Below are 13295 nucleotides of genomic sequence, written 5' to 3'. Positions count from 1 at the left end.
CAGGCTCTGCGACTAGTTCACAACCAGGTTCAAGATGCTCACCTCGACCTCCCAGTTTTACCCGAATTGTCCCTCGTGGCACCAGGGAAGTATGGATTCGGAAGGGATTAGAGCCACAATGGGAGGGGCCTTTTTTAGGTGTCACTCACTACCCCCACTGCAGCCAAGGTTGAGGGGAAAAGTGCCTGGGTTCACCTGCACCACTGCAAGCTCATCACCATTTAAACAAATTTTGCTGGTTAGTCTAATTCCTGTTTCTGTTCCAGATCTCCTCTTCCCCATAGCTGAACAAGGCAGTTGAAGGAGGATCAGTTTGAACTTTTACCTGTAAGACAGCCAAATACACTGACGGAGACCTGAAGAAGGGAAAAGGGAAAACAGAACTCTTTGTATCAGCTAAATAATTGGACTATTTATAAGATGAGACTGTGTCTGTATGCCACTGTCTGCATAATAGTGTTGATATATGACAGTTTTGGCGCACGGGAAGGAAGACAAAGGCGAGAGCTCCATGTAAACACCTTTTTGTATATGTCTTACATTTATGCGGAAAAAGGGCACTTCACTAGATGCTGGGTGTGTTCACATATCCCTATACATTCCAAAGAGGGAATTCCTTTGCGCACCGTTCCCCTGACCCTAACTGAGACTGTTAGATGGATTCAAAGAAATGATATTGGAACAGGTAGCTAACCGCACTGCTGAGGCTCTGGAGGGCATCACAGCTGAAATGGTAGCGATAAGGACCGTAGCATTACAAAATCGAATGGCCCTCGATTACCTGTTAGCTGAGAAAGGGGGAACGTGTGCCCTGATAGGATCTGAATGTTGCACTTACATTCCTGATAATTCAGAAAACATAACCCACCTTGCCGATCACATAAGGAGGGAGGTGAAGAAGTTATCCACACCAGCAAAGGAACTTAGCAGGTTTGATTGGTTTCTGGGTGGATCTTGGAGATCCTATCTAATACATGGGGCAATTGTTCTCATCGTAATTACCTGCTGTTTGATTGTTGGTTGCCTTAACCTCTGCTGTAAAGTAATGACAAGGTTAGCAGACCCTCTTGTGGTCAAGGGTTCCCGGGTTATGATCCAACAAACTAGAAAACTACTCAACAATAATATGATTCTGGAAAGGGAGTGCGAACGGATGAATGCAATACTCATAGAATGATCCTAAATGTTATCATAGAATGATAAAAGGGGGGATGTGGATATCTGAACGGAATATATGGAATTAAGGACAGTAAGGTAAACGGGATATATGAAAATGTATAAGCCATGGAAGAATAGCTGGGAGAATGTCAGATTGCAAATAGTGCAACATCAGCATAGCTAACAGTCTTTCTCAAGGTTTCAAGTCACTAATCCTGCCAATAATATATAATTGTAACATGAAATACATCTGCAGAATTGCAAGGTCTCAGTTAAAAGTCACACCACTAGATTGGAACATTTAGAGGCAATGCTTGAGCTTTCAAGAAAAACATCTCATATAGATTGACTAATGAGTGGCTGAGTTAGACTGTCAATCCATTTGTATTTTGTTATCTGATTTCAAAACTGTATAACTGTTAACACTTTACGATGTAACTTCACCTATCCGTAGGGAGTGTGTACGCTCTATCCAGAGGGTATATCTTCTGTCGGATAGGTCTTACTGGGCGGTAATAAAGACTGCTTTGTTCAAAGCACAAGAGGTATTCGACTCAGTAATTTTACTGAACCAGATTGAGGTAAAAGAATCCAGGAATTTACAAACCTATCTTCATAAATCAACCCCCTCATCTCCGGAATCAACCTAGACTTGGAATTAGTTTAGTGGCCCTCTTCTGCACCCTTTCCAAAGCCGCAATATCACACACCACGTGAGGAGATCAAAACTGGACCGTTATCAGACTTAACTCAGGTTTCAAGGTCAAAATCCGTAACTATCGCTGGGCGTCCTGCCACAATTCAAGCAGACACACTATGTAAATTTCACATCCAGTACAATTTACTGAAACACAGTCTGATCTGTGATCGCTGGGACAATAATGGACCAGATTATTAATTTTAATTCCTTTTACTAATAACAGTACACAGCAGATTAATTATGGTTTCTGTGAGCTACCTCTGCAAGCTACAAAAATACACATTGTTGTTCTGGCAGTTGGTTTGAGTCTTGGTTACCGCCAAACAAACAAGAGATTAGTATGCTAATGTCAATTAAATGTAGAAGCCATCGGTATCAATCTAGTGCCAATCAGATTATTACTGCAGCAATTGTGCCAGTATTAGGTCTATCTTATTATTGCATTGTGTGAACGGTTATGAAAGAAAAGACTTGCATTTATATAGCACCTTTCACGATCTCAGGACGTCTCAAAGCACATTACAACCACTTTTGGCGTGTGGTCATTGTTGTAATGTAGGAAACAGTGGCAGTCAATATGCGCTCAGCAAGCTCCCACAAACAACAATGTGATAATTACCAGATAATGTTTTTAAGTAATGTTGATTGAGGGATAACTCCCCTGCTCTTCTTCTAAATAGTGCCATGGGATCTTTTATGTCCACTTGAGAGAGCAGACAGGGCCTCGATTTAACGTCTCATCTGAAATGGCACCTCCGACAGTGCGGCACTCCCTCAGTACTGCACTGGGAGTGTCAGCCTAGATTTTTGTGCTCAAGTCTCGAGTGGGACGTGAACCCACAACCTTCTGAGTCAGCGAAGAGAATGCTATCCACTGAGCCACAGCTGACACTTAATGAGAGAGCGCGCCCAGTGCATTAAGGTCTTTAATTCTGACACATCTTCATAAGATCTTGAAACAAGTTGGTCTCCGCTATCTGGCATCGGAACAAAGAACCAAGGCACCCAGGGATACTGATGCTTTAACAGCTGTGTCAGGCATGAAGACACGAGTGCAACCCCTGGCCACAGTAGGAACAGCCTATCCCATCGTCCCTTTTGATGGACAACTCTGTGGCCAGTGGTTCCAATGACAGGTTTCTCTTGGGCTATCTTGCCGTGGTTGCCATGTACCATGTTATAACTGGGCAACCGTTTTTATGAGTCGAGTTATTTTGAAAGGTAGCTCAGGGAATAGGTGCAAATTGGTTTTGTGTTTTTATGCATATTGTGAAGCACGGCAAGGTTTGCATATACTCTGTTCTGCAGTGTGTTATAATCATTTATCTATTCTATGTTAAAATTAATTGTCTTTTGGTATATAGCCAGAGTCTCGATCTAATAGAATGCAGGTTCAATCTGCCACCCAAGCATGAGGAGAATGTTATGGGAGCACGTGTAGCATTCCAATAAGTCCCTGTTAAGCAATGCCTCAATTTCAACATTTTCATTCCAGTTTTCGAATCCCTCCATGGTCTCGCCCTTCCCTATCTCTGTAATCTCCTCCAACCCTACAACACCCCCCTCCCCAAGATATCGAATTCTAGCGCTCCTCTAATTCTGGCCTCGAGAGTCCCTGATTTTAATCGCTCCATCATTGGCAGACGTGCCTTGAGCTGCCTGGGCCCTAAGCTCTAGAATTCCCTGCCTAATCCTCTCTGCCTCTCTTTCCTCCTTTAAGATGCTCCTTAAAACCTACCTCCATCTGCCCTAATTTCCCCTTATGTGGCTCGGTGTCAAAGTTTGCTTTGTGGCCCCCCATGTGAAGCACCTTGGGATGTTTTACTATGCTAAAGGCGCTATATAAATACAAGTTGTTGTTGCTGTTCAACCCCTGGGACTTGCTATCAATTACCTAGGTATTGGGTTGGCAAAGGCACACACCAAATCATAGTGACACAAGGCCCATTTGCAGGACAGGCTGATGCTGCTGGACACAAGGACATACTTGCTTTGGAGGCAGTTCAGAGAAGGTTCACTAGGTTGATTTCAGAGATGAGGGGGTTGACTTCTGAAGATAAGCTGAGCTTATACGCATTGGAATTCAGAAGATTGAGGGGCGATCTTAGCGAAACGTATAAGATTATGAGGGGGCTTGACAAGGTGGATGCAGAGAGGATGTTTCCAGTGATGGGGGAAGATTAGAACTAGAGGGCATGATCTTAGAATAAGGAGCCGTGCATTTAAAACTGAGATAAGGAGGAATTTCTTCTCTCAGAGGGTTGTAAATCTATGGAATTCACTGCCTCAGAGCTGTGGAAGCTGGGACATTGAATAAATTTAAGACAGAGTTAGACAGTTTCTTAACCGATAAGGGGATAAGGGGTTATGAGGAGCGGGCAGGGAAGTGGAGCTGGGTCCATGATCGGATCAGCCATGATTATATTAAATATCGGAGCAGGCTCGAAGAGCTGTATGGCCTACTCCTGCTCCTATTTCATATGTTCCTTTGTTAAGCAGAGTACTTAGCTTAAAAGACAGAAGTCTAACACTGGTGGCAGTGATGGGATCCGAACCCACGCCATCAAACTGCCTGGAGCGCCAAAAACCAGCACGCAGCAGCACTGGTCCATCACGGGCTCATTTATAAGGCTACTTTAACTGGTGATTAAATAAATAAAGGCTGTCCCTGGCAAGAGTCATCCTACAACTGTTCACGTTCCTCACCTTGATAAGGGTCTGTATCCATCACAAGATCGCCTTCGTTTTGGAACTGCCACAGAGCATTTGCAGCCTCATTCACCCCCATCGCAGTGGGAAACGGCCACTCTGCACTGCCCACTGGCTCGCTCGCGCAGCGCATCGGCAGCGGCGGCCATTCCATAATGCTTCCGTCCGGGCAATCACGCTGCCCAGGTTGAAAGTGCCAGCCCATCGGGGGCTCAAACCCACTCGCGTCCTGCGCAGGCGCGCAACCTGCAATCCCCTCCTGGGTAGGCAAAGGCTGCCAGCCTGCGACTGCAGAAGTCAACTGCCACCCCACGATACTCTGGTCCTGATCGACACCCTGCGCAGCGACAGCACCCTGCCACGGCCCCGGCAGTTGGCTCGCCGTCGGCGCGTTCCTCGTTTGTTGCCATGCCATGGTGGTGGGCTCTTCCCAGCTCTCCGGCGGCTGATGCGGGGGTCTGTCCTCCGTGTCAACGCTCACACCATTCTCCTCTGCTGACTCCCCTCTCAAAGTTCCACCTGCCCCTCCTCGGAGCCAATCCTGGAGCAGCGCTGTCTGGTCTTTGCTAAGTGGCAGCCGTGGAGTGGAATCTCCATCAGATGTCCCATCGCTTTCCAGTAATGATGTTGTTGAACATTCTCCTGCAGAGTCATCCTCAATGTAAGGACCTGACAGTACAAGAGGACAATAAAAATCATTTGTTTTGTTTATATGAGCGCTCGAAACATAAAAAAAACATGACACACGGAATTCTAACCGCCAGGAAAAATTCAGCTTCTATTTTTTAAAAAAACATCTCCTTTATTTTAAATGTCAGCTGTGGCTCAGTGGGTAGCACCTTCGCCTCTGAGTCAGAAGATGTGGTTTCAAGTCCCACTCCAGAGACATAAGTGCAAAAATCTAGGTTGACACTCCAGTGCAGTGCTGAGGGAGCACTGCACTGTTGGAGGTGCCATCTTTCAGATGAGACGTCAAACCGATGCCCTGACTGCCCTCTCAGGTGGATAATAAAGATCCCACGGCACTATTTCGAAGAAGAGCAAAGGATTTGTCCCCGGTGTTCTAGCCGATATTTAACCCTTAACCAACATCACTATAGCAGATTATCTGGTCATTATCACATTGCTGTTTGTGGGAGCTTGCTGTGCACAAATTGGCTGCCCCGGTTCCCACATTACAACAGTGACTACACTCCAAAAGTAGTTCATTGGCTGTAAAGCGGATTGAGACGTCTGGTGGCTGCCCTGTTGACCTCTGCCACCCCTGCCCACTCCTCAGTGCGTGGCCCACCTCTCCCTCACCACCCAGCGCAAGGTGGGGGGGAGGGGGGGGGGGGAGGCAAATCGGAGCGCTCTCTGCGTGTAGAGGTGGGGGAGGCGTGGGCTCGGCCCTCACCCCTCGGGGAGGGGGGGAGAATCAGAGCGCTCTCCTCGTGTAGGGGTGGGCTCGGCCCTCACCCCTCAGGGAGGGGGGAAATCGGAGCGCTCTCCTTGTGTAGGGGTGGGCTCGGCCCTCAGCCCCCCGGGGAGGGGGGGATCGGAGCGCTCTCCTCGTGTAGGGGTGGGCTCGGCCCTCAGCCCCCCGGGGAGGGGGAAATCGGAGCGCTCTCCTTGTGTAGGGGTGGGCTCGGCCCTCAGCCCCCCGGGGAGGGGGGGATCGGAGCGCTCTCCTTGTGTAGGGGTGGGCTCGGCCCTCAGCCCCCCGGGGAGGGGGGGATCGGAGCGCTCTCCTTGTGTAGGGGTGGGCTCGGCCCTCAGCCCCCGGGGAGGGGGGAAATCGGAGCGCTCTCCTTGTGTAGGGGTGGGCTCGGCCCTCAGCCCCCTCGGGGAGGGGGGGATCGGAGCGCTCTCCTTGTGTAGGGGTGGGCTCGGCCCTCAGCCCCCTCGGGGAGGGGGGGATCGGAGCGCTCTCCTTGTGTAGGGGTGGGCTCGGCCCTCAGCCCCCCGGGGAGAGGGGAAATCAGAGCGCTCTCCTCGTGTAGGGGTGGGCTCGGCCCTCAGCACCCCGAGGAGGGGGGGGGAGGGGAGAATCAGAGCGCTCTCCTCATGTAGGGGTGGGCTTGGCCCTCACCCCCCGGGGAGGGGGGAAATCGGAGCGCTCTCCTTGTGTAGGGGTGGGTTCGGCCCTCAGCCCCCGGGGAGGGGGGAAATCGGAGCGCTCTCCTCGTGTAGGGGTGGGCTCGGCCCTCAGCCCCCCGGGGAGGGGGGGATCGGAGCGCTCTCCTTGTGTAGGGTTGGGCTCGGCCCTCAGCCCCCCGGGGAGGGGGGGATCGGAGCGCTCTCCTTGTGTAGGGGTGGGCTCGGCCCTCACCCCTCGGGAGGGGGGGATCGGAGCGCTTTCCTCGTGTAGGGGTGGGCTCGGCTCTCACCCCTCGGGGAGGGGGGGATCGGAGCGCTCTCCTCGTGTAGGGGTGGGCTCGGCCCTCACCCCCCGGGGAGGGGGGGATCGGAGTGCTCTCCTCATGTAGGGGTGGGCTCGGCCCTCAGCACCCCGGGGAGGGGGGGGGATCGGAGCGCTCTCCTTGTGTAGTGGTGGGGGAGGCCCTCAGCCCCCCAGGGAGGGGGGGATCAGAGCGCTCTCCTCGTGTAGGGGTGGGGGAGGCGTGGGCTCGGCCCTCACCCCTTGGGGAGGGGGAAGGGAATCAGAGCGCTCTCCTCATGTAGGGGTGGGCTCGGCCCTCAGCCCCCCGGGGAGGGGGGAAATCGGAGCGCTCTCCTCGTGTAGGGGTGGGCTCGGCGCTCACCCCCCGGGGAGGGGGGAAATCAGAGCGCTCTCCTCGTGTAGGGGTGGGCTCGGCCCTCACCCCCCGGGGAGGGGGAAATCAGAGCGCTCTCCTCGTGTAGGGGTGGGGGAGGCCCTCACCCCTCAGGGACCGGGCGAGCCACTGGTTACGCTCACCCACCACTGGCACGGCCTCAAAGCCGGGGGGGTGGGGTGGGGTGGGGGGAAAAATACCAACCCGGGCAAAAAAAAAGGGGGCCACTTACAGAGAGAAGTCATTAAACACAGGGAGGGGGAAAAATAAGACAACAAATTGATGATGCCTCAAAAAGGAAAATAAAAATAACTCCCACACAGTAAAAAAAAATAATCTTGTGGCGCTCAGTAGATGAAACAAAGAGAATCTCAGGCCTTCGCGCCCAGCCCCTGCCGTTGCCCGGGGCAACCGTGTGCCCCAGTTGCTTGGTAACCCTAACCCTCCCCTCCTCTGCCCCGGGCCCCCGGGCCCCCGGGCCTTGTCTGTCTGTCGGTCCCCCTCCCCGGGCCCTGCCCCCCACGGCCCCCTCACCGAGCCCCGACCGCCGGCCCGGCCCAGCCCAGCCGCCCTCCCGCTACCTGTGATCCGGCTGAGGAGGTTGGCGAGCGGGGCCAGGATATAGCAGAGCAGCGAGCCCACCATCCCGCCCAGCTCGCGCCACGCCACGCCGCGCCGCCCGACTTTTATCGACAGACGGCCGCGCGCCGACAGGCGGACGGACACGAGCCTCGGTCGGTGGGTGCCAGCGGCCCTGTGGATGGGGTGGGTGCGGGGTGCGTGGGGTGCCCGCGGCCCTGAAGCTGAGCTGAGCTGCGCCCGGACCGCCGACACATGCAGCACACAGCGGGGAGTGAGCCAGGCCAGCGGCGCTGCAGCACAGAGTACACCTGGATTAGAGCCAGAGCAGTGACACTGCAGCGCAGAGAGTGACCTGGATTACATCCAGATTAGTGGCACTGCAGCACAGAGTGACCTGGATTACATCCAGATTAGTGGCACTGCAGCGCAGAGTGACCTGGATTAGACCCAGATCAGTTGACACTACAGCACACAGAGTAAACCTGGATTAGACCCAGATCTGTGGCTCTGCAGCGCAGAGAGTGACCTGGATTAGACCCAGATCAGTTGACACTGCAGCACAGAGTGACCTGGATTACATCCAGATTAGTGGCACTGCAGCGAAGAGTGACCTGGATTAGACCCAGATCAGTTGACACTACAGCACACAGAGTAAACCTGGATTAGACCCAGATCTGTGGCTCTGCAGCGCAGAGAGTGACCTGGATTAGACCCAGATCAGTTGACACTGCAGCACAGAGTGACCTGGATTACATCCAGATTAGTGGCACTGCAGCACAGAGTGACCTGGATTAGACCCAGATCAGTTTAACTGAGCAGAGAGAGTGACCTGGACTGAACCCAGATCAGTGACACTGCAGCACCGAGTGACCTGGATTAGACCCAGATTAGTGACACTGCAGCACAGAGTAAACCTGGACTAGATCCAGATTACTGGCACTGCAGCACAGAGTAAACCTGGATTAGACCCAGATCAGTGGCTCTGCAGCACAGAGAGTGACCTGGATTAGACCCAGATCAGTTTAACTGAGCAGAGAGAATGGTCTGGACTGAACCCAGATCAGTTTAACTGAGCAGAGAGAGAGTGATCTGGACTGAACCCAGATCAGTGACATTGCAGCGCAAAGAATGATCTGGATTAGACCCAGATCAGTGACACTACAGCAAAGAGAGTGACCTGGATTAGACCCAGACCTTTATGCATTATTCATAAAAGTTGTAAAGATACATTACAGTATAATTCAAATGTCAATCCACAGTACAATACAGATTAGAGACAGTACATGGCTCGGGTGCCTCATTCCACTTACAGTAGAGATTACATGTACAAATAACATTACAAACAACATTTTCTAAGACAGAGCCCAAGGGGCTCTTGCACTGAATCAAGCCCCTCAGTTTACAATGGTGGCAGGGCCTTAAACTGTGGCCTTTCTCCATCGAGCCTTTACACCAGCTGCACCAAGCTTCAGTTCATCCCTCAGCATGTAATCCTGGACCTCGGACTGTGCCAGTCTGCAACACCCAGTCATGGACAACTCCTTACCAGGAAGACCAGCAAGTTTCGGACACGTAGAAAGAAAGGGAGAAAAGTTCTGGAGAGCAAAACTGTCCGGTAGAAAAGTCTTTTTACAGTTGAAAATTGACACTGGGCTCAGTAATAATTGATGGCCAGTGTAAAGGAAAATAAATTAAACCGCTATGGATGCCAAGTAAAACTGTGCTCCAGGGCATATTGTTGTAGATGTACAAGGGTAATTCTGAGCATTCATATAAGCAGGAAATATTTGCTGTTCAAGAGCTGAGGCAAAATAAGAACATAAGAATTAGGATCAGGAGTTGGCCATACGGCCCCTCAAGCCTGCTCCGCCATTCAATAAGATCATGGCTGATCTTCAACGTCAACTCCACTTTCCTGCACTATCCCCATATCCTTTGATTGCCTTAGTATCCAAAAATCTATCTCAGCCTTCAATATACTAAACAACTCAGCATCCACAGCCCTTTGGGATAGAGAATTTCAAAGATTCGTAACTGAGTGAAGAAATTCAGAAAGAAATTCAGAAAGAAATTAATTCAGAAAGAAAAAAAGAAAAAGAAACAAAAAGAAAGAAAATAAATGTGAGGTGCAGTCAGCGCTCACGTGGCATCGAGCTGAGACTGCATGAGAGCAGACACAGACTCGAGGTCACCAGACACTGTCTGAATGGCAGCAGTAAGACGCTGTGTGGCCTCTTACTGAGACTGCGTGAGAGCATTCTGAACTTCCAAGCCAGCAGCCATCCTCTCCATTACAGCACTGAGACGTTGGGTCACTTCCGCCTGTGCTGTAATGGCAGCTGCCACATCGCCCATGACACGCGTCATGAAGTCTGGATCCGCACGGTTACTCTATACACTGACAACGATGGGCTCTATGGTGTGCGCAGAGCTGTCTGCAATGCGGGAGGCAGGCTCCTCCACGCTCCTGACCACTTGCGACAGGCTCTCGGGCACCCTTGACATTGCCCCCAGCATCTCCGAGTGCGTGGCCGGCACCCTTTGTTCGAAAGCCTCCACACCGAGGTGCTCACCTGAGTCCTAACCAGTAGAACCCGTGTGCAAACTCGCCCTTCGGAGAGCTGGCTCCCGAGATTCCCTTTATCCTTGACCATGCTGCAGCCTGCTAGGCCCTGGTGCATCACCCAGTGCAGACCCCTCTCCTAAGCTAAACTGCAACGAACGCATACCCCCAGTATCTGAGCTGGTGCCTGGGAGCGTAAGAAGCAGCGGCGCGATGCTTGGATCCGTCTCTCCCTCAGCATCCACCTCATCCCACATTTGGTCGCTGTTGTAACTGGCCTCAAGCTGGTCCACCTCCAGGACATCTGCAAACAAAAAAGTGGGACAAAAGTGGCGTGAGGGTGAGGGAGGGGGGTGGACCATGCAGCATCCAAAGTACACACATTGCTGACCACTTGACTGATGGGCATTTGTGCAGTTAAGGACAGACGGCATTCAAGGAAGGCCTTGACTTACCAATGCTGCCCCCAACGGGATCGACGGTGCCCATGGCCACTAGGTAGGCAACCTCTGGGCCCATTAGCCGCAATACCCTTCCCTCCACATCGGCCGGCTGCTGTAGTTCGGCCTCTCCACCTCCAGTCCTCTACTGCTCCCGGCGGTGTGTGCCATCTTGGCCTACAAAGCAAAGAAGGGTTGGTGAGTAGCAGTCCAGTTAAGCATCTGTAACTAATGGATGTGCAGCTTAATTAGATGCGAGTGTAACGCTCAAATGAACGGGGCCCTTAACTGTGAGTATGCACACATTACACAACTGAAATGCTGCTTCACTGACTAGAAACAGAAGCAAGTAAATAAGAGTTGGGGAAGGAGAGGCTCAAAGGCCAAAGGTCAATGGTAGGGGAAGCATGTACTCACTTTCACCATTTGAGTGATGTCGTTGAACCTCTTCCGTCAGAGAATGGCCGTCCGGTCCAGGATTGAGGTGGCCGACACCGCTGCAGCCACCTCTGCCCAAGCATCTTGGAAGACCTGCCAAGAGGGTCTGCAAGACTCTGGAAATAGGAGGCGCTTCCTGTCCTCCATAGCTTGCAGCAGCCTCTCAATTTGGGCATCGCCGAATCCCCTTGCCCTCGTGCTACCTCTCGGACTTGCCATTTTACCATAAGAGACACAACAAACACAGCAATCCTACTGATCAGAATGAGCAGTACCTACCTGAATTACCTGCTCTTTAACCAGGACAGGGAGCAGCTACCTCGTTCTGAGTGAATGCGAGTCAGATGAAATTGGGTGCTCAGTCCGTGATCCCACCTCTGCACCGCTCCGCAGAGGCCATTTCCGCCCCCAACACCGCCCCCGTTCATTTTTGCAGTCAAAAATGCCCCAAATTGCTCTCATGTCCGGCCCTCATGCCGAGCTGGGATTGTGCCGAGGTGGTGACAGGTAGCATGCTATGGGTTGAAGTCAAGGAGACTTACTAATTGGTGAAAATTTCTGCTCATCCAGGGCTGGATGTCAGACAAGCAATCTTACAATTCTGACCAAGGTTGGGAACTAAATATTCTAGGATACTTAACTTTTAGAAGAGATAGGCAAAATGGAAAAGGTGGAGGGGATCCCTGATAATAAAGGATGGGATAAAGACAGTAGAGAGAAAGGATCTTAGCTCGGAAAATCAAGAATTGAATTGGTTTGGGTGGAGCTATGAAACGGCAAAGGGCAGAAAACATTGGTGGAAGTTGTTTATAGGCCCCCAAATAGTAGTTGTAATGTAGGGCAGAGTATAAATCAGGAAATTAGAGGTGCATGTAACAAGAGTAATGCAGTAATCATGGGGGACTTTAATCTACATACAGACTGGGCAAACCAAAGTTGCAGTAATAGTGTGGAGGACAAGTTCATGGAATGTATACAAGATAGTTTTCTAGATCAGTATGTTGAGGAGCCAACTAGGGAACAGGCTGTTTTAGATCTAGTATTGTGTAATGAGAAAGGGTTAATTAATAACCTTGTACTAAATTACAGCTGTGAGAAAGGTTGATATGTTGGAGGGGTCATCAAACAAGGCCATATGCGTTGAATTAAAGAACAAAAAAGGGGCGATCACACGACTGGGAATGTATTATAGGCCCCCAAGCAGTCAGAGGGAGATAGAAGAACAAATATGTGGGCAAATTTATGCGAAGTGCAAAACCTATAGAGCTGTAATCGTGGGGGATTTCAACTACCCTAATATTAACTGGGAAAAAGGTAGTGTGAATGGTACAGAGGGTGCGGAATTCCTAAAATGCATTCAGGAGAATTTCTTTAGCCAGTATGTAACAAGCCCAATAAGGGAGGGGGCGGTTCTGGACTTGGTTTTGGAGAATGAAGAGGGGCAGGTGGAAGGGGTATCAGTGCGGGAGCATTTTGGTGCAACTGATTATAAGAACATAAGAAATAGGAGCAGGAGTAGGCCATACGGCCCCTCGAGCCTGCTCCGCCATTTAATAAGATCATGGCTGATCTGATCATGGACTCAGCTCCACTCCCCCGCCCGCTCCCCATAACCCCTTATCCCCTTATCGTTTAAGAAGCTGTCTATTTCTGCCTTAAATTTATTCAATGTCCCAGCTTCCACAGCTCTCTGAGGCAGCGAATTCCACAGATTTACAACCCTCTGGGAGAAGAAATTTCTCCTCATCTCTGTTTTAAATAGGCGGCCCCTTATTCTAAGATCATGCCCCCTAGTTCTAGTCTCCCCCATCAGTGGAAACATCTTCTCTGCATCCATCTGTCAAGCCCCCTCATAATCTTATACATTTCGATAAGGTCATAATTCAGTAAGATTTAGGGTACTTATGGAAAAGGACAAAGGAGGACCAGGAATAAAAGATCTCAATTGG

General features: G+C 50.9%; 1 protein-coding gene across 2 annotated transcripts in view; it reads right to left on the bottom strand.

The window, feature by feature from the left end:
* Positions 1-8193, bottom strand: part of LOC139263501 (protein angel homolog 1-like) — a 44677-nt gene extending 36484 nt beyond the window's left edge. Inside the window, exons 1-2 of one of the 2 annotated variants that reach the window (XM_070879680.1) lie at positions 7905-8193; positions 4565-5236 (exon numbers count right to left, since the gene is read on the bottom strand). In XM_070879680.1, the coding sequence (XP_070735781.1) occupies positions 4565-5236; positions 7905-7968 (736 nt within the window). In that variant the 5' untranslated portion in view covers positions 7969-8193. Of the gene's footprint in view, positions 1-4564; positions 5237-7555; positions 7682-7904 lie in introns of those variants that run through there. The other variant, XM_070879681.1, reaches the window with a different exon arrangement.
* Positions 8194-13295: the final 5102 nt, after the last annotated feature.

This window comes from Pristiophorus japonicus, chromosome 4 (genome assembly GCF_044704955.1).
Source record: "Pristiophorus japonicus isolate sPriJap1 chromosome 4, sPriJap1.hap1, whole genome shotgun sequence".
Classification (NCBI taxonomy): Eukaryota; Metazoa; Chordata; class Chondrichthyes; family Pristiophoridae; genus Pristiophorus; species Pristiophorus japonicus.
Note: the sequence above shows the minus strand (reverse complement) of the source record. Positions and strands in the feature narration are given on the sequence as shown.